We start from the raw sequence: 26,150 nt of genomic DNA, 5'->3' as shown, positions 1-26,150 counted from the left end.
ATATATATATATATATATATATATATATACATATGCATGCATGAATATATTTATTCATGTATGCATGCACACATGTTTATCAGTTTGATTTAGAAACAAAATGAAAAAATTGAATTAGGCTATTGTTGAGATTTCAAAGGTTTGTGGTGCATATCTGAATATTGTCTCTGTTAACTTCCAATGACATGAAATGTTTGAAAATTTGAATAATTCCTGGCATTCGTAATTCGCTGCAGTGATGTATGATCTCACTGATAGGAAGTGACATCTCATTTTCATTTTATTTGACCCTCGATGGACTTTAGTCCCTATTTACGTGCCCCCCCCCCCCCACAAGCGGAGAGCTAGACAAAAGGTCGGTTTTTAATATGGGGAAATCTAGCTTCCTAAAAAAAAAAAAAAAAAAAAAAAAAAATGGGCACTCTGGATTGAGACAAAAAAAATTTAAATTGCCTCAGTCTAGAAGGATTTCTCTTTCACTGATCGAGGACGAAAAAGATGATGCGTAGCATCAGAACATATACTACACTTAATTAATAGACAAAGCTTGTGTTCTTAATTCTTCTAGACCTTTGAAGAATGTCCTCATTATACATTAACTTCACTACTTATCAAGGCTAAAATCTCTTAAGGATGAGGTTTCACAAGATGGGTCTCTTTTTAGTTGAATGATGATGAATGTTATGAGAGGACTGACGGTAATCGATAGATTGAACAAAATTTGATTACCTATGTGGACGGTTTATAACAAGTGTTTATTGATATCAGATTTAAAGATGATCATGTTGCAGCTATCAGAGAAGCAATTTTGGCGAAACTCTGCTCACAGAATAATAGAATGATTCAACCATATTTAATGCTACGGTGCATAAAGGAAGAAAGGAAAGTTTTTTTACAGTGGTGGTAAAAAGACGAGTTCTTGCTGTGAACGTGTAACATAGTACGGACAGCTATATGCAAATGCAAAGGAAAAAAGAGGACGATCGTTAATAACGTTCGAGATCATGTCAGAGGCGTGGATAGCGTTCAAGATCACTTGGGAGAGTGAAAAACGTTCGAGATCATGTGAGAGGCGTGAACAACTCTCAAGAAGATGATCACATGGGTGACGTCACGGCCGTAAAAAAATGAGGAAATAAATGTTTTTACAAAGAGAAAGTTGTTTTTTCTATTCTTTGTCTACTTTGCAACTGAGGCTACAACGTGTTGGTTTCTGAACTGCATTACAACTGCTTTACAAAAAGGAACAAGAGATTGTAGTTTTTCAGTGTCCAAAGTAATAATGATAGAGTAAAGAAAGACTAACAGCGTCTTTTTTGTAGGAAAAGGGACTGCATAAAATAGAAAATGATCATCCTGGCCACTAAATTGCAAAATCGGTTTTGTACTTTAACACAAACAAATGGTGTTCTGAATTGAATCTACCATAGATGCGGCAATTGTACTTCAATTTTACACATATCTGGTTTTGATACAGGTAGATGCCACCGAGGGTCAGATATTCTCTGGGACAACAGAATGATTCAACCATTTTTCCAGCAAGTTTAGCAAAAGATTGGACATAAGCTGCAGATATTCTGTAGCTTTCATAAAACTGGATCTCTTGAATTGTAATATGATCAGGCTATTAATGTAAATGATGTCATCGACAACATCATATCCGGTTTAACGGCTGTTTTACATGTTGGGTGGGCTTTAAGAAATCAACTTCTAAATTATCCTATCTCTGGCAGGGTCTTTATTTATCTCCTTGTCTCTCCAATCTATTTCTACCATATATATATTTTTTTATTATTTGTTTTATTTTTTTTAATCGCGTTCACCCCTAACAAGGCATATCGCCACTTGGACGTAAGGGAATACCATTTGGGACCATGCTTAGGGAAGATGAAGAAGACGGTTTACATTACATTTAAACTTCTGCATATCAGTACCGTCAGGGGAGCAGGTAGCAGGAAGAGAATTCCAAATAGTTGTTCGAGGGGAGAAACTATTAGAGTATAAAGCTTACTGGCATTTAGGGACCTCAACAGTGAAGGGGTTTGACTTTGTTGCTAAGCAGGTTTGTCGGGGATATGTACGTTGAGGGGGCACAAGTGCAACAAATTCATCAGATCACATTCCATTAAAATATTTGTAAAACAGGCACAGGAATGCAACATTGTGGAGATGGAACAGGGGTTGGAGCTTAGTTGACAAAACGAGACCTATTAGATTGGAGACTTTTTTGGATCCTGTCCAAGAGGGAGAGATTAGCGGTAGATGCACCAGCCCAGATGTGGCAACAATACGCCATGCATGGGTGAATGGTAGCTTTACAGAAGTACAGGACACTTTCATATGTGAGTAGTCTTCTAGCATGATAGAGAGAACCCATCTTCTTTGCAGCAGCCTTTGCAATGTCCTTAATTTTCATTGCTCTCTCCCTGTAATCTGAAACAGCTACCTTAATTGTTCTATATCTACTAACCCAACGATCTCATCTATTCTTTCAATGTGGCCATATCATCGAAGTCTCCTGAAGTGGTTCAACAAAAATATTTTCTAACCTAAAAAGAATTGAGAAAGGTTCTTGCTAAACAAGCGACTCATTATTTACACAATTTTTGGAACCATTGATCTATAGCATTATTTTCTGACGAGGCAGTTTAAAAATAATCCAATCAGAGAAACTTTGAAATAATATATTACATTGCTTTTAATTTCCTGTGTTTTTGCTTTAATCTTTATAAATAACACTTGTTTCTAAAGAAGAAAGTTTTAAAATAAACCCAGCCCGAGAAATACTCGAAAATAAAAACGTTACATTTCCTTTTATTATAATAAGCTTTCATCTTTATAAATATATAACCCCATAAAATTTTTTTTTTTTGCAAATGTTTCCTAGCTCTGTTAATCCTGATCACCCATTTATATTAAGTCAACACCAATGCAGACAAAAAGCAATGATAATCAATATCGAATATTGATCGCCTAACTTAAATACGTTGAAAGCTGATTGAACATCTGAAAATCATTAAAAATATTATCTTTGTACGAGATGTATTTTATATATCAACATAAATTCATCTTATTGTGTAGAATGATTGAAGTATGATTACAGTGCTTTTCACAGCATATATCGATTTTAAGTAAATGACAAGACGATAAATATTTACTTATACGAGCACTTTTTTAAAGATTGCACATATTTTCACTATATACTAGCAGCGAGAGGGGGGTGCACCCGACCTTGCATGGTCGTAAAATAAGCTTAAATATGATATTTTAATTTATGCAGATTTCGTATTTATTATTACAGGGCCAATTTTCTATTGATTATTATATTGTACTAAATATATAAAAGTTAAGTTAAATTCCTAAAACGTCATTTAACCAGATTTGTCCTTGTAATTCAAGCTACACAATAATAATCTTCTTGCTCTGGTAATTCGGCATTAATACTCCAGAAGTGTTAATATATACAACAGACTGAATTAGAAGTCCTAAGTAATTCCAGAGTTTGACAGAAAGATTCCCAAATTCAACCAGATACACCTGAAGGTCGAAAGTTGCTTTGACTAAAACAGTAATCCAAAGAATCCAAATAATACGAATAATCAAGCCTCATCTCAAAAGTTAAAAAATAAAAATGACTTTGACGCCATCAGCTAGAATCAAAACCAAAACATTTAGGGCTTCAGCTGCATTCCCTACTGTTTGAGCTATTGACAAATAGCTAAGGAAGATTTAAAATTAAATCACTCCAAGCTATGAATGAATTTGCACATGCGCAAAAGTAATAGAAATATGTCAGCAAAAATTGAATTAGGTAAAAAAGTAATAAAATAGACATTTTGCATTTTAACTTAGCAACATATTTCTGTACACGCTATTCATCCATCCAAACAAGGATTTCACTCATTATAAACCATTCTTAGTGTATGATTATTATTTCCTGATAATTTCAGTATTATACAACTAGTAGCTTAAATGATAATCGGTTAGATATTTTCACACAGACACACATCAATACATGTACTGTTTTATTTATATAGATAAAAAATATACATTTATCTTTTTTTTATATAAGTCTTTTCTATAATCGTGGAAAGTTTTCTGATAAATTAAGTAAATTAGTAGTTCTGAAGCTGCATACCTCAATGTCAAGATGTCAAACGTTTCACGTTCATAAAATGTGTAACTTCATTGGCTATAGTATGGGCCAAGTAGTGAATCTCTGATGAACAGAACTGAAGTTATTTCCAAAAATGTGACTTTTATCTGACCCAAAATGTTGTAGACTTCATCGCAAAGAAACAGAAGAAACGAAAAAAAAAAAAAAAAATTCAGCTCACTTTCTTTGTTAATAAAAACCTTTGTATCTGGTATTTCCAACAATGCATTAAAAAAAAAAAATCTTTTAAGCAGTTCATTTCTTCTTCTCCGCCCACATGTGACATTTTTTTCCTACTGCGACGTCACCCATGTGTTTAGAATATGTCCTTTTTCTGAACATTGGCCACATCTACAACACATGCTTCTATCGTCATGCCTTGAACCCCACCACCGCTTTGCCGAACATCTTTCGAACACCAGTCACACCTTGAACACATGCTTCTCTTGTCACGTCTCAAACACCATTACTTTGCCGAACACTGTGCCCCTTTTTATCGCTGCTGTGACGTCACTTTGCACAGCCAGCTTGGTCATTTGCATAACTTTATGAGCAGCTGTTGCAACTACCAGCATCAGCGGCTCTGTTACATGTGGACTCTGGGTTCTATGCAAACAATAAATTTGATTGAATGCATAAACTCCTTGGTGAAGGTAATATAAATTCGTATATAATCTTTTAAAATGAACTTTCAAATTCTAATGATAGCAAAAGGGTCTTTTACAGAAGAACTTAAATAGTTTTAAAAATTCATGACTAGAAAATTATGTAATTTCATAATCAGGGCTTTATGTTGCGAGTGATTTTTCCAAGGGGCGACTAAAAATAAAAGGCTTATCTTTTGGTGATTGTGTTTCTTTCGCCAACAATCTTCCAAACCTCATTACCAAGTAAAAAATGTCTTTTCAACCATTATTATTTCTTTTTTATAAAAAGCTCTAAGTTAAAAAAATTTAAACCATAAAAGTTTAATAGAACAAAATACTAATTTTTAAAATGAAGGCTGTTAAAAAAAATATTTGAAGAAATTTAAAGAAAAATTAAGAAAAATGAAGGCTGTTTAAAAAAATATTTGAAGAAAAATGAAAGCTGTTTAAAAAAATATTTGAAGAAAAATAAAGACTGTTTAAAGAAATCTGAAGAAAAATGAAGGCTGTTTAAAAAATATTTGAAGAAAAATGAAGGCTGTTTAAAAAAATATTTGAAGAAAAATGAAATCTGTTTGAAAAAATATTTGAAGAAAAATGAAAACTGTTTGAAAAAATATTTGAAGAGAAATGAAGGCTGTTTAAAAAATATTTGAAGAAAAATGAAGGCTGTTTAAAACAATATTTGAAGAAAAATGAAGGCTGTTTAAAAAAATATTTGAAGAAATTTAAAAGAAAAATTAAGAAAAATAAAGACTGTTTAAAGAAATTTGAAGAAAAATGAAGGCTGTTTAAAAAATATTTGAAGAAAAATGAAATCTGTTTAAAAAAATATTTGAAGAAAAATGAAATCTGTTGGAAAAAATATTTGAAGAAAAATGAAAACTGTTTGAAAAAATATTTGAGGAGAAATGAAGGCTGTTTAAAAAAATATTTGAAGAAAAATGAAGGCTGTTTAAAAAAATATTTGAAGAAAAATGAAGGCTGTTTAAAAAAATATTTGAAGAAAAATTAAATCTGTTTGAAAAAATATTTGAAGAAAAATGAAATCTGTTTGAAAAGATATTTGAAGAGAAATGAAGGCTGTTTAAAAAAAATATTTGAAGAAAAATGAAGGCTGTTTAAAAATATATTTCAAGAAAAATGAAAGCTGTTTAAAAAAATATTTGAAGAAAAATGAAGGCTGTTTAAAAAAATATTTGAAGAAAAATGAAAGCTGTTTAAAAAATATTTGAAGAAAAATGAAATCTGTTTGAAAAAATATTTGAAGAAAAATGAAAACTGTTTGAAAAAATATTTGAAGAGAAATAAAGGCTGTTTAAAAAAATATTTGAAGAAAAATGAAGGCTGTTTAAAAAATATTTAAAGAAAAATGAAATCTGTTTGAAAAAATATGTGAAGAAATTTAAAAGAAAAATAAAGAAAAATAAAGAAAAATAAAGGCTGTTTAAAGAAATATTTAAAGAAATATTTGAAGAAAAATGAAAGCTGTTTAAAAAAATATTTGAAGAAAAATGAAGGCTGTTTAAAAAAATATTTGAAGAAAAATGAAATCTGTTTGAAAAAATATTTGAAGAAAAATGAAATCTGTTTGAAAAGATATTTGAAGAGAAATGAAGGCTGTTTAAAAAAATATTTGAAGAAAAATGAAGGCTGTTTAAAAATATATTTGAAGAAAAATGAAAGCTGTTTAAAAAAATATTTGAAGAAAAATGAAGGCTGTTTAAAAAAATATTTGAAGAAAAATGAAAGCTGTTTAAAAAAATATTTGAAGAAAAATGAAATCTGTTTAAAAAATATTTGAAGAAAAATGAAATCTGTTTAAAAAATATTTGAAGAAAAATGAACGCTGTTTAAAAATACTTGAAGAAAAATGAAATCTGTTTAAAAAAATATTTGAAGAAAAATGATAGCTGTTTGAAAAAATATTTGAAGAAAAATGAAATCCGTTTAAAAAAATATTTGAAGAAAAATGAAATCTGTTTAAAAAAATATTTGAAGAAAAATGAAGGCTGTTTAAAAAAATATTTGAAGAAAAATGATAGCTGTTTGAAAAAATATTTGAAGAAAAATGAAAACTGTTTGAAAAAATATTTGAAGAGAAATGAAGGCTCTTTAAAAAAATATTTGAAGAAAAATGAAGGCTGTTTGAAAAAATATTTGAAGAAAAATGAAGGCTGTTTAAAAAAATATTTGAAGAAAAATGAAATCTGTTTAAAAAAATATTTGAAGAAAAATGAAATCTGTTTAAAAAATATTTGAAGAAAAATGAAATCTGTTTAAAAAATATTTGAAGAAAAATGAACGCTGTTTAAAAATATTTGAAGAAAAATGAAATCTATTTAAAAAAATATTTGAAGAAAAATGAAGGCTGTTTAAAAAAATATTTGAAGAAAAATGAAATCCGTTTAAAAAAATATTTGAAGAAAAATGAAATCTGTTTAAAAAAATATTTGAAGAAAAATGAAGGCTGTTTAAAAAATATTTGAAGAAAAATGAAATCTGTTTAAAAAAATATTTGAAGAAAAATGAAATCTGTTTAAAAAAATATTTGAAGAAAAATGAAGGCTGTTTAAAAAAATATTTGAAGAAAAATGATAGCTGTTTGAAAAAATATTTGAAGAAAAATGAAAGCTGTTTAAAAAAATATTTGAAGGAAAATGAAGGCTGTTTGAAAAGAAATTTGAAGAAAAATGAAATCTGTTTAAAAAATATTTGAAGAAAAATGAAGGCTGTTTAAAAATATTTGAAGAAAAATGAAGGCTGTTTAAAAAATACTTGAAGAAAAATTAAATCTGTTTAAAAAAATATTTGAAGAAAAATGAAGGCTTTTTAAAAAAATATTTGAAGAAAAATGATAGCTGTTTGAAAAAGTATTTGAAGAAAAATGAAAGCTGTTTGAAAAGAAATTTGAAGAAAAATGAAGGCTGTTTAAAAAATATTTGAAGAAAAATGAAATCTGTTTAAAAAAATACTTGAAGAAAAATGAAATCTGTTTAAAAAAATATTTGAAGAAATTTGAATTGCCTTCAAATCATAGAAATTTTAATTACTTTCAAATGCATGTTTAGAATTACACTTATTAAGAAAATACAGAAAAATATTTATGATATACATGTTTGTCACAGAACGATAATGTCATATTCCAAAAACCATATAGATTTGGTTAGTAACTTTTCTATTTGGCTAGTAAACGAAAATACTTAGTTGTCAAAGGTCAACTAAGGATACATTTTTCTGTAGAATCCTGATAAATATTATTGTTTTAAAAATAGGATAAAAAAAAGTTGTTTCAGTATTTTATGCTATTGTATTTTTGATTTCTATAAATAATTAATTAATAGCAATAAGCAAACAAACAACAGCGATATAAGTCAGATACAGGTGATAAACACACAAGAGAAGTCGCACAATTTTATTAATATGGATTATATTTTGTTTGTAGAGAATTTTAAATACATATAAGAGCAACAAAAATAACATGAAAAATTTATAATAATTTTACTGAAGTCATTATTCGACAAAATTTTATTTCATCCTATGAAATCTTAAAAAATATAAATTGGATTTTAAAAAATATATAAAGATCTTTCAGATTCATCACTCGGCAGGAATCTAAGAGGGTGAACAGTTAATACTGTCGCAATGCTGAGTTCAAATTCAATTATATTTGTCATTTTCATTTATACACAAATGTTTCTGCAATAAGTATGAACTCCTAATTTGCCCACAACCATTCGTAAAATAACAAGTTGTGTTCAATTAAACGTATGCAATGAATAATTTATAATAGGTATTGTGTTTCAGCATAAAATAACCCCCAAATATCTTAAAAATGTAAATGTGCATAAATTAACATTGTATGACTTTTCATCGGTTCAATTCTGTTGCTGACATTGGTTTTCTCAGAAACTGAAGAAATGAAAAAAGAAAAAAATCAGTTTGCCAGCATCCATAATGAAAGTGATGATAAGGAACTGGCAGAATTCGAACTTGGTACCTCACTTTGTCAGTCCACATAATTATCCACTTCCCCACGGCCACTTTCCCCAGAAGAGTTGATTTGTCATTAAATAAGCAAACTACCAACCAGAATGTAATGACATTTTTATTTTTTGTTCATTAATAAATAAAATAAAAAAAATGTCAAGTGCGCAAATGATTTTTCGGAGTCAATCATAGAAAATTACATAATTACTCTTTCGTTTTGAACAGTTAAAAAAAAATGCTTAAAAACACGTCTCATGTCCACGCGTGTAAATGATTTTCAGAAAACATACCTGGTGGTGGCAGCCTTGCTCCTCGTGTATCTCCATCACTCCAAGCATCTTCACTGTCGGTGTGAGTTGTAATTAATTCTCTCTGGGAATCAGCAATCATAAACTGCCTTTGGTCATTTCTATCGACGTCATCGATTTCCTAAAAGGAAAAAAAAAAATTTTTTTAAACATGATCAATGGTTTTCTGATTGTGAAAGTATGATGACCCTTTTTTTTTTCAATATTTTTGTAAATGTTAACAAGAGCAATCGGATTATGACGATTATTTTTTCAAAGTTTTGTAATCTTATTAATTAATACTATTGGAACACAAGATGGAGCAGGTGCTAGGATGATTGCAGGGAACCTTTACCGATGCTTCCATTCAGTCTTGAACGACAAAGGATACCCCCTGTAGGGACAGCTGCAAGTGTAATTGTGTGGCAAGGGTTGCGCAATCCACAACTACACCTCTCCTGAATCAGCACTGATTGAGTCCAGTGGCAAGGAGAAGTCCAAGATGATTGAAAACAATGCCGAGATAATGTCGAGAGCACATACAGAACATGAAAGTTCCAAATAGTCACCCATCTGGTGCTGGCAAGGCTCATCGTTGCTTAACTTTGGTGATCTGACAGGAAATGGTGTGTCAAACGTGATTATGCTGTATATAGGGACCTTTACCATTTACAATGGTAAAGGTCTATTGTGATAATGCTCTTTTTTTCGTTAGTGATGGTAAAGGGACCTTTATTATTACTAATGAAAAAAAGAGCATTATCAGTGTCAACCAATGGAAGAGTCTATCAGACATGTGTATGTGGTGTGATTATGTGTATAAGTAAAAGGTTCACTTGACTAGCTACACATATCAAGTGGTTTCACGCATTGTCTGGAGCAATTTTCCATAGAAAAAAAAAAGACAATAATCAAAATGCGGTCATGAGAATAAATTCCTTCCTAAAAGCATGGAAAATGATTGGACAACAAGAACGGTAAAAGAAAATACCAAGACACTACAGTAAAAGATTATAAAAATTATTCCTTAAAAAAAGTATCATGTTCGTAAAAATATAAAAAAAAATCTAATCAAGATAGAGTATATGCAGATGTTAGCTCTTAAATATTCCTATTTACTTTACCTCCCCACGAGGGCAGACTTAGACACCAGGGTCTTTTTTTAATGTGGAAAAAAAAGAACAAAAATTAAAAATTGTCTCAGTCGGGAAGGATTTCTCCTCCACTAACTGAAAACAAAAAAATTGAAGTGTAGCATCAGAACAGATACTACGCTTTGAGGTATTTATTTGCTCCCCCACTGAGCAAATTAGGCACAAGGCCGATTTTTAAAGTGAGGAGTGAAGGGGAAATGGGGACCAACTCCCCGGGGAGTAGGGGAGCTGGATAGTGACAATTGGTATGAAGGGTTGCCCCTACATTGTCCAAGGTCTTATATATGGGGTTGCCCTCACATATGGTATTTGCTTGCAGTATCTGTCGGAACAGATACTACACTTTGATATATTAAATCCTTTATTCATGTTAAAAATACATTGAAAATCAACAATGAACAAAAAACTTACGCACATGGCCAACTCAAAAGGGGGGGATTGTGGGTGTCGTTGGTCATCCTTGTCACTCCAGAACTAAACATAATCAAAAGTTTCTCCCAGCTAGTAACTTCTTTCACCATAATACCGCATTCATCCTTTCATACTGGGGGACATCCTACTTAACTCCCAATTTTTAAAATATTTTTTATTGACGTGTAAAAACAAAAAAAGATAACAATAAAAATGGTACAATAATTCTTTCGCGTCGAGGGCGGGGGGGGGAGAGGGCGGGGGGATTGACCTTGGCCCAAAGGCCAAGAAATCTTTTCCCATGGTATTAAGAGTTACCTAAGTAACACCATTAGAACATAAGATGGAGCAGATGCTATGATGATTGTAGGGAACTTCTACCATTACAAAGAGAGCATGGATTAGTGTCAACCAATGGAAGAGTCTATCAGACATGTGTATGTAGTGTGATTATGTATGGAAGTAAAAGTTTCATTTAACATTTAAACAGACATCTTGCTGCTCAACTCCCTACATAGTATTCCTGCAAATTATGTCCCAGATAGTAGCCCCCTACATCAAAGTGGCACTGTGCCTTGTTTGGGGTGAAAATGTCATAAAAAAAAAGACTTAAAAAACTAAGGTCTTTCATATCTTAACGATTTAGGCATGCTATGGCTATTAGAACAACTATCTTGTAGATGCAAGTTCCAATCTAGTTAAAAGAGCAACGTTTTCTCAATGATTTGTGCAACAGATATAGTAAATAAACATTCTATAAATCTATGAGCTGACTTTGTCGATTCGCTATCATTTCATAAAATTTGCCACTTGAAATAATTGAGATATTAATATAAAATAATAAACATTTCATTCATAATTTTGTTGTAAATACAACAAAATTGTTTTTCTAATTAATTCAGATAAATAGATAAACATTACCAGAAATGATATGAGAATGATATGATGAATGTGTAATTTAAGACTTAAAAACAGGTTTAGTTCTGATAACTTTAAATAAATATGAAATCTTGACAGTATTAGAAGATGTGTGCAGAACAGTAGACTTTGATAGTATGGTCACGTTGAAAGAATCAATGAGAGTTGATGTAGAATAGTTTAGGTTCAGTTTACAGATGAATGCCAAGGAAAACATGGAAGGATGTGATAAAAATGGACTTCATAGAAAGCGTGATAAATAAAGACCTGGGCAGAGATAGGTTAGTTTGGAAGTCAACTTCTTAAGGCTGCCCAATGCATGTCAGCATGAAAAATTGACGTTAAACCGATGTAAACTCATAAGTTTTGCAAAGAAATTCCATTAGAACATATAGAAGCGAAACGGTGTGAAAATAAATAAAAACAGTTTAATTTTATTAACTTGTATCCTTTTTGTTAATCTTTGAGTTAAGACAGTTGAGTTATCTCCCCTTGTCTATATATAAACGAAAGTCTGTTCGGAGTGACCTGCTTTCAACCAACATTCAAAAGTGAAATATCCATCTTACATCTAAAATTATCTTGTGAAGTTTTTTAAATTTGGATCTAAATATGATTTTCTGACATATCAAATTTTGATTCCGAAGAGCCAATTTTCATTTGTTAATTTTGTCCCATTGATTGACACTATAATAGTACAACAGCTCCAGTTTATTCATAAAATTATATTATATCCAGGAAACTGGTAACATAGAAAAATAATTGTGGCCAGAAAAATCAAAATCAATGTGAATAACTCGTATTTTTAATTGAGGAATATAATAGAACTTATCTACCTTACAACTAAAATTTTTTTTCTTTTTCTGTATAAGTTTTTTTAAAAAATTAATATATAAACGGCTATATGTCTATCGGTCGTTCTGGCTGTCTCCATATTTTCAAACTCTACCTCCTCCAAAACTAAAAGTCGTAGAGTGGCTCTAGGGGTCTCAAATGATTGGATTTTTTATAGGCCATTCTTTTATGTTTTTTTTAGCCAGTTAAAATTGTTTTTAAGAGATAAAAAAGGGGTAACAAAAACTCGTTATTCATCTATGCTTATTTTTAATTGCTAATTTTTAATGGGTTTATGTGCGTGTCACGTTGGTACAGTGACAACGTCACCAGCTTTTATAGCTACAGTTTTGGTTTCGATTCTAGCTGATGGCACGTAAAAACTTTTTATTTTAATTTTTGAAATCATGAATCTATAATAATATATACGAAATCTGGACGAATTAAAATATCATATTTATGCATATTTAACGCGCTACCCCCCCCTGCTAGTGTGCTTATAAAATTTAAAACCTAAAATGATGTAACTGTTTGCTGGAATATGATTGAGTAGGCAATCTAGCAGAATATAAATGCTTATAATGAAATCCTTCAAATGATCGATAAAACATCTAGGAATACAGAAATTGTAATGTTGAGTGTTAGACTACTACCATGTTGAAACGCAGCTACTGATTATGATAATTTGTTATCAATTTGTTGAGTCGACATAGGCACTCTAGTAGCATGTTGTAAAATTAAAACGCCATACATCAGAAATATAGCACTCCACTAAAAAAACCCTGACATAGTGACATGCGACAGGAGAAAGCAGTAATAGAAATTAGTGACCCCAATGATACTGGGTTAAAACAAAGCTGAGAGGGAAAAGATAACGAAATAGTAAGGTCTTATGCATGAAAATAAACTGGAATCTTGGGAAGATCTCCATCATTTCAGTAATTTTAGGAGCAACTGGACTTATGAAAAAGAATTAAAAAAAAAACAAACCTCCCTGGCAGATATACCTGGTGAACCAAGTGCAAGAGCGATTCAAATCATTGCACTTAAAGTGACAGTTAGAATCTTAAAAAGGTCTCTCGGTTTGAATGTATAAGATAGTGGGTCAATGTCAGGCATCCGGTAGGATGCCCCATCCTCAACTAGAATAAAATGGTTAGAAAGTTTAAAACAAAAAGAAAACAAGCACAAAAAAAAAAATCCAAAACGATAGGGTAGGAGGACAAAAGTTATGGTGTGAGTATTGTTTCTTTGGAAAGTTTTGCAGAAATCATTTTTTTTTTTTCTAATATAACAATCAATTCTTTATTCTGTCAGCTTGGAAATCTGTGTTTAACTTCAATTTGGTCAATGTTACTTGTGTGAATCATTAACTCAGTAACTAACAATTTCTGTCCGGAAGCTCACGACTAGATTACAATCAGGGCACATGCGTTTAATGATTGAATTGTTTAGCGCATGGTCCAGCTAATATTTCTATAAAAGAAGATTGTCAGCATTTAAATAACTTTTAAATTGAAAAGTAACCAAGCACAATTGAACATGATTTTCCCACAAACCTTTGAATTAGAGGTTTGTCATTAGAATCAAAACGACGGTGTCTACAGATCTGTGATGGAAAGTGTTGCTTGATTTGTTCAAAACTGAGATGCGGAGCCTATAATGTTGGAATCATATTGGCATATAAAATCGGTGGACATTTTTAAAGAAGATCTTAAGGAAAAGATAGTAGAGCCGGAACATTTAAACAAATTCATGCGAAGTAAATAACGTCACAACCAATTCAAGGTAATTTAAGATAAAGACATTTTTGTTATTAACAATCTACTTTGAGAAAAAGAAATTAACAAAACTTTAGATTCCATTCGCTTGCATCATCATCATACTTGGTTTAACATTTGTTTATATACTGGTATGTGTTAGGCAGCTTTTAGAAATTGATTAGCGACAGAGAGAGAGAGAGAGAGAGAGAGAGAGAGAGAGAGAGGGGAGGGGGCGCCCGGCTTTGCCCAGGCGTAAAATACACTTAAATATGATATTTAAATTTGTCCAGATTTCGTATATATTATTATAGAGTTGTAATTTCAAAAGTAAGAAATAAAAGTATTTGAGTGCCATCAGCTAGAATCGAAACCGAAATTGTAGCATTCAAAGCTGGTGACGTTACCACTGTACCAACATTACACGTATGTGAACTGATTAAAAATTAAAATTAAAAATAAACTAAGATGAATGTGCAAAATGTATAACGATTTTTCAATTTTGATCCGTTTTTGACCCCTTAAAAACAATTTTAACCAGTTAATGACCCATAAAAGAACGGTCCGTAAAAAAATCCAATCATTTGAGGACCCTAGTGCTGCTCTGCGACTTTTAGTTTCGGTGGAGATAGAGTTTGAAAATATGGAGATGAACAGACAGACATATAGATTTTTATATATTAGACTTTCAAACTAACCTATCTCTGGCCAGGTCTTTATTTATATTTCTTTCTCTCAAATCCTTCCTTATTTCCTCTCATGTTTTCTCGCCACTTCAACTGGGATGCGATGGTGATCTAGTGGTTAGAGATGCAGACTGACGACCTGGGAGTCCCAAGTTCGACTCCAGTTCGTTACACAAATATCACGTTCACTTAAGATGTTGGCAACCTTCACGTGGTACCCCCACCTCATAATCCCTGATGTCTTTCTAGAAAGAATTCTGACTAGAAAAATATCGGGGAAACCAATGCCAACGATAAAGCGCAGCCTAGCTTCAAATATGTTAGGAAAAAGAATAGACAATTTCCATTCATATCAAGTCGGGAATAACTCGAGGAAAACAGCCGAGTTGCCACAAGAGTTACATACGTAAACATCGCCAACGGAATTTCTAGTAAGCAAAAAATTTTTTTTTTAAAGGTCGTTTTTATTTGTTATGCATGTATTAATTTATTTACCCAATTATTTTTCTTTTACACTTGTCCCATCTCTCTCACTCCCACTCTCAAAAGAAAATTATTGTTAAAATTTATTATTGGAATTTGCTGTTGGCAATTTGCGGTTTGTGATTCGCTTGCTATTTTCCTTAAAATAAATGTATTCTCCAATTTTGAACGAACGTCTGTCCACGCGTTCTTTTGCAAAAAAAAAAAAAACACAAAAAACAAAACAAAATATAAAAAAAACCCACAAAAAACAAACAAACTGATTTTGACTTTTCAAAGCAAAGTCTAGCGTGGATTATGTTTGCAAAAGGAGTAGACAATTTATCTTTAAATCAAGCCGGGAATGACTCGAGGAAAACAACCGAGTTGCCACAAGAATTACATACGTAAACTAAGCTAAGTGAATTTCTGGTAAGCAGTAAAAAAAAAAAAAAAAAAAAAAAAAAAAGATTTAAGTTCGTTTTTACTTGTTATGCATGTATAAATTTATTTACCTAACTGTTTTTTTCTTTTACACTGTTAGTGAGAGGGGAACCTATCGCTGTACTGTCCCCTAAACATGCCATTTGAATTTATATTAACTAGAATATTTATTGTTTTTATTATTTGTTTTTAATAGAGAGTAGACAATGTATTATATTGTTATCGGCAGATCCTGTAACTCTCGCTTCCACTAATTTGTCCTTCAGTCCTTATTTAGAATGTCTAATTCTTCTGACAAAGGCAGAAGAAAAAGTTGTATTCTACGTCGGCAGTATTTTTGTGTGAGCAGTCACGTGAAATGTCAAAACTTTTCTGTTTCTATTTCTATTCTTGTAGCCATGTCACTAAAAAGGGTGATGGAGGTAAACGTTTTAACTGGGTTGATGTTATCTGCCTGATAGTCAGGGACCAAACCTTGGATGAACTACTAAGGAGGCCGTCCTATTAGCATGTGCAAAGTACTGGGGTTGCTGTATTGCCATTTGGTGAATGAATTCTGAACCATGCAGTTGCTTCTGGTGGGGCTTCTCGATGCCAATATAAGCGCATACTTGTTATGGCTTTATCTTAAAAAAAAAAAATTTCTTCGTTTCTTTATCTACCTTACTTTCCCTTTCTGCCCTGCTCTAACCAAGTTTATCGACCTGTTCCACAAATTCCAAAACTTCATCATGAAAAGTCTCCAGAAAGAATACACGATTAAACCCAGAACTCCAACTTCCAACCTAGACTTCCACTACCATGTCTCTTTCTTCAACATCAGGGGCCTATGTTTCAGAGGTTGAAGCTCAATTACAGCTGACCAAACCAAACCTATTATTCCTAAGCGAAACTGCCATTAGACCGACTAGATGAGTTTGTGATTAAAGGATACTCTAACTTAAGATCACCCTAACCCTAACCCTAACCCTGACCCCCAAGATCACCATGGGCATGGAATATGTGCCTACATTAGAGATGGCTTTTCAAATTTTAAATTACCCTATATGTGCTTCCAGGTTGCACTTGCTCACACCACAGCATTTATCTTTGTCCTCTATCATCCCCACAACAGTGGAGTTATTATCTTTAAGAGCATACCTGAGAAAATTTACCACATTCTGTCTGCTTATCCTAACATTCATGTTTGTGGGGACTTCAATATTCACAGTATGGAATAGTCAGCCCACTCAAACAAAACAGATGATGGGAGGTTTCATCACGATTTCTCCATTGCTTATGACCTAACTCAGATTGTTCATGAACCTGCCTGTGTGCCCGACACTGACAGTCAGTATACGAATTTCTTAGACCTTTTTCTCACAACTGGCCCTGAGCTATGTTCATCCTCCATTCTGCTGCCACTGGGATCTTCCGACCACTCAGTTGTCTCAGTTAAGATAAAAAAAAATGTAATAAGTCCTCAGACGTACCTCTCCATCGTACTGTATATCGATACTCTATGGCTGACTGGGATAGCTTTCATACATTTATATCAGATTTACCTCTGTTTAAAAAGAATGTGTCCTCTATACTATCAGACTTGATAGAAAGGTTAATTGTAGGTATAGACCGCTTCATACACTTCAAAACTTCCAACAAAAACCCAACAGCCAATTGTGGTTCTTTCCAGAATATACTGCTGCCATTGCACACAGAAATCTTTTTTCCATTGCTTCCAACATAATAGAGGTACTGAGTCTAAAGCTGCTTTCAGGACTGCCAGTAATTGCTGTAAAAGAATAATAAAGAATGCAAGAGAGTCTATCAAGTCCAAGAAGCTGAGCAGTGACTTGGTTACCACTAGTTTTGGCAAATAACAAACAGGGTCTTGAGCAGAAGCGTTTGTACTATCCCAACCATCATCAATGGACCTGAGGTCATCTCGTCAGCATCAGACAAAGTCAAACTCTTTACCAAGAACTTTGCAGCTAATTCTACCCTATGCGATCAAGGCCGCCAATCCCCCATATTTCCTCCTGTATCTGAAAACATGCAACATGACATACAAATATCTATGCGTGATGTTGCCAAGCTAATCAAAAACCTTGATTCCAATAAAGCAACTGCTCCTGACGGCATTCCAATTATAGTGTTGAAAAAGCTTCAACCAGAACCAGCTCCCATGCTTAAAAAACTATTACAGCGTTGTCTTAAAGAGAATTGCTTCCCAACACCATGGAAAATCTCATCAGTATGTCCCATATTTAAAAATTCAAGTCATCGGCCATCTTCCTCTCAGTACAGACCAATCAGTCTCCTGTGCATCATGAGTAAGTTGCTGGAATCTGTGTTAAATAGAGAAGTAGTCAACCACCTCAACAAAAATAACCTCATCAGTAGCATGTTATATAATTTCCATTCTGCTAGATCTACAACAATAGTGCTAACAGTTATATATCATAGGATTAGCGAATCTCTCGAAGAAGACTTTTTTCTAGGGCAATTGCTCTTGACATATCAAAGGCCTTTGATAGGGTATGGCATAAAGGTCTACTCCACAAGATCTCTAGCTATGGTATAGCTGGAAATGTCTTTTCAATTATTAAATCATTTCTTTCTGATAGATTCATAAGAGTAGTGGTTGATGGGCAGAAATCGGAAGCTCACAGTATTAATGCTGGAGTCCCTCAGGGATATATCCTGGGCCCAATCTCTTCCTGATCTACATCAATGATCTTCCAAATCACATCCTAAGATCATTTGTAGTCATTTATGCTGATGACACTATGATCTATGGCAACACTTCAAAGACTGTAAACGATCAAGTTCTCTCTAATTCTCTCTCCTCTGATCTTGAGCACGTGGTAGAATGGGGAAAAGGGTGTCTGGTTACTTTTAATGCATCTAAAACCAAGCTTCTATCTTTGCATCATCAATCGTCTGGCATCAAATGAAATGAATGGCTCTCATATTGGGGAGGCTTAATCTTTTGACAAGTTTCTAGGTCTGACTTTTACTCCTGATCTGCAATGAAAGACGTACATCAAATCCGTTGCCAAGGCTGCTGGAAAAATGGTTGGATCATTTTACCACGCCAGTATATATCTCACTGCTGATAAGAGCCAAGTATGCCCAAGGATTGAGTACTGTTGCCATATCTAGGCAGAAGCTTATTCTACTTTAACAGAGTTCAAAATAGATTTCGTAGCTTAGTGGGGGGATGCCCTGTTCTCTTCTCTACAACCTATTTCCAACAGAAGAGATGTTGCGAGCCTGTCTCTGATTTATCATTATTTTCATGACAAGTGCTTATCTGAGCTCCAATCTATGGTCACCCTTGGCAAACTTTCATGAAAAACACTCGTCTAGTTGAAAACACTATCAATAATTTCCCCAACTCTTTATCTGTGCCTAAACTTAAACGTAGATTCCATGAACAAAGCTTCTTTCTTAGAACTGCACGCCTGTGGAAATCTCTTCCGTTTACCTGCTTTCCAGCTGACTACAATATGGTTGTCTTCAAGTCCAACGTATAAAAATACTTCATGAACTATGTTTTAAGTGTTGAATACAATGATGGAATTTTCATTGGAGTCTTTTATTTAAGAATGTTTAACAATCTTTATTATTATTATTATTATTATTATTATTATTATTATTATTATTATTATTATTACAAATCCTTTTTATATTTTTATGATTGCAAAAATAATTGAACTTTAAGTTAAATATACATTTGTTTCGTCTTTTAGTTGTTATACTGTAGAGTTGAGACATTTTTATTCAATGTTTATTTTGAGTTCATCACTCTTATTCAAAAGAAACTTTACAGACAATAGTTCATCAACATGAGACATACACAATAGCGTTTTTTGTCTATCTTTGATAAAAAGCTTTTTAATATATATATATATATATATATATATATATATATATATATATATATATATATATATATATATATATATATATATATGCACACACACACGGTGCATTTCTACAGTAGATAGAAAGGACACTTTAAAATTTATAAATATTTAAACGACGTTCGTACACATCAATAAGAATACATCTTTCATAACATTGTTTTGTGTTTAGGACTATTGTAGTCAGGCAAAAATTACCTGTGAAAAGGTTTTCACATTTCTTTATATTGACACAATAAAAAAAGTTCAAACAAATGTAAATGATGTTTTATCCAAAGTTTAGTAGTCAGAACTTAGTAGAGTTTTTTAACAACAACAAAAAAAAAAAAAAAAGAAAAAAAGAAAAGAAAACAAAATGACTTAGGAGTCGGATATTTTTCAAAGAACCTCATTCACTTGAGTTGATATCAGTTTAAGGGCATCAATTTTTGAGTGAGTCGTTTTTTTTTTTTTTTTTTTTTTAGGCCGACACCACTCCACTTTATATATTAATCTTTTTTATTCTAATGATGTCAGCAGGGACATGCAGAGATGGTGCTAGGGGTGCTAAAGCACCCGCTCTTTTTACTCCTGTTTTAAAAGTGCCCTTTTCAGAGGATTGTATTATAGGCGTATGCCCGACCAAGGCAGCGTTCATTACTATATTTTTGCCGTTTTTTTATTCGCTTGAGCACCTGCCCTGGAAAAGTTATCTGCACGTGACTGATGAATAATATACAATATATATAGAAGAACACAAAATTATAGCTTATCCATGATCATTATTTTACGAACTACATTCCTCTGAGGATACGAGCCATTCTTTGAAACTCCATGGAATAAGGAAAATTTGAAGGCTTCATTTTGTGTTCCTTGTCGAATAATAAATTGTTGTAAATTCTAATTTACAGAGTTTAAATTGAATTTCTTGTATATATATATATATATATATATATATATATATATATATATAGTCTGAAGGTTCGAGCTCCAAAACAATACTCATCTTGTAAAAATCCGTCGCCTATGTCGAAAGTTTTAGGCAGACATGCAAACATATATACATACATTTATATATTTGAAGCTCAAATTTTCGACCCAAACCGATTAAAAAGCTTGCCCTATCCCTGAATACCCTTTATGTAAAATTTCAAATGTTTAGACCAGAAATTGTCTGAGTAATTTGGTAGAGACCGCAGAGGTCATTTTTTTTTTAACTTTGACCCCTATTATGACCCCTTAACATTTATTGCTTTGGGCTCAAATCAAGTTATGTCCAAGGAACCTATATCTAAAATTTCAAGTGTTTAGACTCAAAATTGTCGGAAGAGTTTGGTAGAGTTCTCAAAGGTCAAATCGTTGAACTTTGACTCCTTAACAGCCAAATTTCTGGCCGAAAACCGATCACAAAGATTTTTCCAAATCTCAGTACCCTGTATATTAAATTTTGAGTCTGTAGACTTAAAATTGACAGAGTTATTGAGTAGGGAAATGTACACAGACACACAGACACGTTCATAGATAGATAGATAGATAGATAGATAGATAGATAGATTTGTGTAACAAAAATATGTACGTATACATAAATATATATGGAAACAATTTTGTGTTTACTATAAACTTTTTTCGCAAATATTATGCAAGTATAAATCATGTAGAATATCTGCATGAATATAATTACAGGTAATAGTTAACTAAAGATGATTATCCCATTAAAAAAACCGATGCAACTAATAGAGAATTAATTAAAATGAATGTTTAAAAGAATATGCAAATTAGCTAGATTGTTTGCTAGTGAATGCAATTCCACGACCAAGATATAAGAAAATTGTATTTTCTTTTTAAATAAATAGAAAAGAGGGTTTTTAATATGAATATTAATACACACAAAAGAAAACCGAATTTATATATGTATATATATATATATATATATATATATATATATATACAAGTTAGAAAATCATTTCATCCAAGGCATGAAAATTGTTAAACAAAATGTTTTTACTATAGGCTTTAAAAATAAAGGTACAAGATTCAATTTGAAATTTATTTATCTTCAAAGTGCATTTTTATAAATTTTACAAAGTAAGGTCTAAAAATTTAATTTAAATTGAATCAAAAAATTACCTTGGATTTATTTTATGTAATGTACATTCTGTTGCATTTAAAAAAAAAAAAATCATTGAAAATTTTATATCACTAATTGCTAGATGAAAGAATAATGTTTTTAAAATGCAACAAAATGCAAAATAACAAAACAAAATAAATCCAAGGTAATTTTTTGATTCAATTTAAATTAAATTTTTATACCTTACTTTGTAAAATTTATAAAAGTGCACTTTGAAGGTAAATAAATTTCAAATTGAATCTTGTACCTTTATTTTTAAAGCCTAGTGTAAAAACATTTTGTTTAACAATTTTCATGCCTTGGATGAAATGCTTTCCTAACTTGTATCTTATTTTTTTAAGATTATATTTTATTTAATTTATTAATTTGGATTTAAAAAAAAATGAATGTGGTTTTGCATGTATGTAACAAGTTGAAATTTTTTTTCAATATTCTACTCAGTAGAAAAAGTAAAGTTTTTTTTTTAAGTATTAGAATCTGAATTAAAACATTTAAAAAAAAGAGCAAAACAAAGAAGCATACACAATTAAATCTACTATTCTGCCTTTCTTCTCTTCTTTACTTTTATTTATTCTTTGTATTTCTATTTGCCTACTCTCTCTCTCTCTCTCTCTCTCTCTCTCTCTCTCTCTCTCTCTCTCAGCTCACCTCTGTTTAATCCCTCCAACTCCACTCTCTCTATCTTACCCAATTCCCTTCTAATTCTAACCATTCTCCAACCTGTATAAAAAGTCGACTACTACAACAACTATTACTACTACTAATAATAGTTGTCTCTCTGAAACCTGTGAAATCCACTGGTCGATAAGTATGCAAGTGCTTAGTGATTGGTGTGAAATCTTAAATAATAATTAACTACAAAAAATTTACAATGCTTTTATTAAATGCCACATTTTGGGATACTTTAAAAGGAAAGGTGTTTACAATTAAATAAAGAAAAGGTTTTATATTTTATATAAAGATATTGAACAAACAATAAGAAATCTAGAAAATGAAAACCAGACATTTTTTCAATTTTTATCAATTTTTTACAAATTTGTTATAATCTTATTCAATCCTTAAATTTTAGTAAAAAGTCAATTTTTTTCAAAAAATAGTGCAGTAATGTTACTCATCTTAGAAGAAAATTTGATATTACAAGAAGCATATTCAGAATCACTAATATTGTTCCATTTTCTTCATTTTTCACAATACAAGTGAAATGGCCAAAATCATATGTATCCAATGTATGCATTATGGCAGCATTTAATTTGAAATTTGTGCCAAAAATATTTTGCTTTTTTGTATTAAAATACATAATTTCAGCATTTATTCTTTTAAAAACATCATTGATGATTGAAAATCGGTTAAGTGCAACACACAAATATTTCATTTTTTCAGGAAAAATATAAGTAACTTTTTCCAAGTGTTCAGTATTTTGCTGACACTCATTGCAATATTTAATGGCATAGGAATCAGTTTTAAGTGAACTTTTAAATTCCTGGCGACCATCAATGGGATGTAGTGTAAGAGTTATTTGTTTGGTATTATTTCCAATTAGATTGTAAATGACAGCCAACTTGGTGTCTACAGTTGCACTGACCATTTTCCAGTCTCCGACAATAAATCTCGTGTTTTCTGATACATTTTCTGGTTCTATTCTCCTCAAAAACAAATAATTCTTGAGCACTGCTGGGACATGTGTTCCATAAAGGTTCCCAAAATTCAAGAGCATCCTATTGTCCTCCATCATTAAATATTCCACCCGTTATTTATCTTAAATCAGCAACACTGTGGCTGCCAGGAACTAAAATCGTTATCAATTGTTCAATTGGCAATTCTATAGTTGGATCTGTTTTAATAATGTTAGTGAAATAAGGAAGCTGTTGATAAATAATCTGAATAATACAATTAGCAAAACAAGAATTTCTTGTATTAATTTTTGAAAATCTAATTGAACACTGTCACTCTTGCCACTTCTTTTGAGGTGTTTTATAGGAAGATTTTCATTTAATAGCAATTCACTATCAATATCAATTTCTTTCTTGCGCTTTTTCGAATTATTTGTTTATAAAATGACAAATTAGGTGGCTTTACACAGCATGGATCAAGTGGGGACAAATCAAGTCGATTTCTTTTGGCTCTTAATTTATTATATTCATTCCATGCACTTTTGTCACACATTAATAATTTATAAGGGTCTAAATCAATTAAATAAACATTACACAATTTTCCTGCCCGTGATAATGCAACATAGGCCATTCCAGCTGAAAACACATCAGATCCTAAGTCAACTATAATGCCATCAACCGAAATTCCTTGGGTTTTATGTACAGTAAGACCGTAACTCAATGACAAACGTATCTGACTTCTAGTGACAAAAAGTCCTGGTGAAACTTTATAATCAGCTTGTATATGTTCAATGTCAACAGCTTCATCCATATTGTCAAATTGTACAGTCACAGAAAAAACATTGCCATTTTTAAAATAAATAAATATCAGTAATTATTCCCATAGTACCATTGCACATGCCTTTATTTACATCAATATTTCGTCGCAAAATGCACCGACCCCCAATCGCAATTCTCAGTACAGTTTCAAGACCAGCTGTAATGGAAACTTTGTTAGCTTTAAGCTTTTTAGGCTGTTTTTTAAAGTTTTTTTTTCATTAGATGACTTTTGTCTCATATTTGAATCTATAGCTGCGATTTCAACTGTATTAATGCCTTTGATTTCCAACGTTTCCAACATTTTATTATTAATTTCTTTCACATATTCATTTGTTGGCAAAATGCAAATTATATTCATTTCATTTTGCTTTTCTATCAAAAGATTAGCAACTTCTGATAGATTAGCTATTCGTTTAGTATTAATTCTGTGAGAATTTAAAATTTTAATGTCGTTATCATTTGGTAATCCCAATCTAATTCTATTTAAAATGTCACCAAAGTTTTCAGTATCATCTTTTTGTCGCATATTAATTGTTAATTCATCACAATCAAAATAAGACCATAAATTTAGACCAGCTATTCCTAAACATGATTTTTTTGCATCATAGATTGAAATTTTTGAAAATACAGGTTTTTCATTCACAGGAAGAAGCTGAAATAAATCACCAAACAACTTATCAGCTACTTCATAAGCCCCTAAATCTCTTTTGGTTAGAAATGAAAGACCAGCATTTTTGTATTTATTATAAAGAGATTTAGAAGGGTCCAATGACAACACACCTTCAGTCTCACCTTTTTCATATTTAGTTTGATAGTTGGTGATATAATGATTCAATACCATTGAACTTTCTAAGATGTACTGTATATCAATATTAGATTTCCACATCATCAAAAGTACAGGATTATAATCATTAATATATTGTTCTTCAGGCCTTCTTTCCAAGTTATAAAGTTTTAGTACTTTTTTGCCATGTTTATGTGATTGAACACTTTCCTTAACAGTATTAAACTTGAACTATCTAACACCTCTGGGAAATCCATATCTACAAATCGTGTAAAATCTATTATCAACAATTTTTTCTGCAGTAACAAGATCCAGTAGATGTATGACGTTGCAATTTAGTAACCAAATATGACAAATTTGGAGATTGACATTGAGATGGAAGATGGCAAGTAATTTTTGTTTCAATAAATCTCTGGACATCTGATGAAGAATCTTTATTAAAAGCTGGGGCATTTTCACAATATAATTTCATGTGTATATGAGGAGCACCTCTGTGTTGGTACTCTAGATGCCAAAAATAAGGATTAACTCTACTCAGTGGACCATTGTCATCAAGTATAACTACTTTCATAAATGCCAGAAATCGATGATAAAAATGTTCACACACTGCAACAGTATCATCATTATTTATTCTTCTAATTGTTTTACTTCTGCCATTTAACTTTTCTAAAAATTGATTTAAATCTTTTAGAAAATATTCATTACAAGAAATTGTCAAGAAAAATGTTGGCACACCATGACACTCAGCAAATGCTTGCAAATCACTATATTTTCGAGACCAAAATGCTTTGTATCCTCTCATATTAGACATCATCATGGACAAATTTCCTTCCAATTGTTTGTCATTGTTTTGTAATCTGTGTTTAAATTCTCTAACAGTAATGTTTGACATTTTGGTAGTTTTCATAACTGCATAAATGCCAGCATCAATGGCTCTTTTCTCGGCTTTGTCAGCACAAAATATTAGGTACTGCATATCTTTCCTAAATCTCGCATCAGAATGATTTAATCTATTCCTTATGAACATAAATGGCTTCACATTGCCATATGTGCGTTCAGCTGAAAACATTCCAAATTTGCCTTTGGTATACAAATTAGGAAAACACAGTAATTCCAAATGTGGATCATTATCAGTAAGCAATTTTCCCTCAATTCTTGTTTGTCTGTAAATTA

The 26,150-nt window shown here is 31.5% G+C and overlaps 1 protein-coding gene across 1 annotated transcript in view; it reads right to left on the bottom strand.

The window, feature by feature from the left end:
• Positions 1–26,150, bottom strand: part of LOC145242527 (protocadherin gamma-B4-like) — an 87,494-nt gene that overhangs the window by 6,248 nt on the left and 55,096 nt on the right. Inside the window, exon 2 of the mRNA XM_080105600.1 lies at positions 9,084–9,222. Coding sequence (XP_079961726.1) covers positions 9,084–9,222 — 139 coding nt within the window. The remainder of the gene's footprint in view (positions 1–9,083; positions 9,223–26,150) is intronic.

Source organism: Euprymna scolopes, chromosome 21, assembly GCF_053919585.1.
Source record: "Euprymna scolopes isolate OS-2025 chromosome 21, ASM5391958v1, whole genome shotgun sequence".
Classification (NCBI taxonomy): Eukaryota; Metazoa; Mollusca; class Cephalopoda; order Sepiida; family Sepiolidae; genus Euprymna; species Euprymna scolopes.
This window is presented reverse-complemented; position numbering and strand designations above follow the sequence as displayed.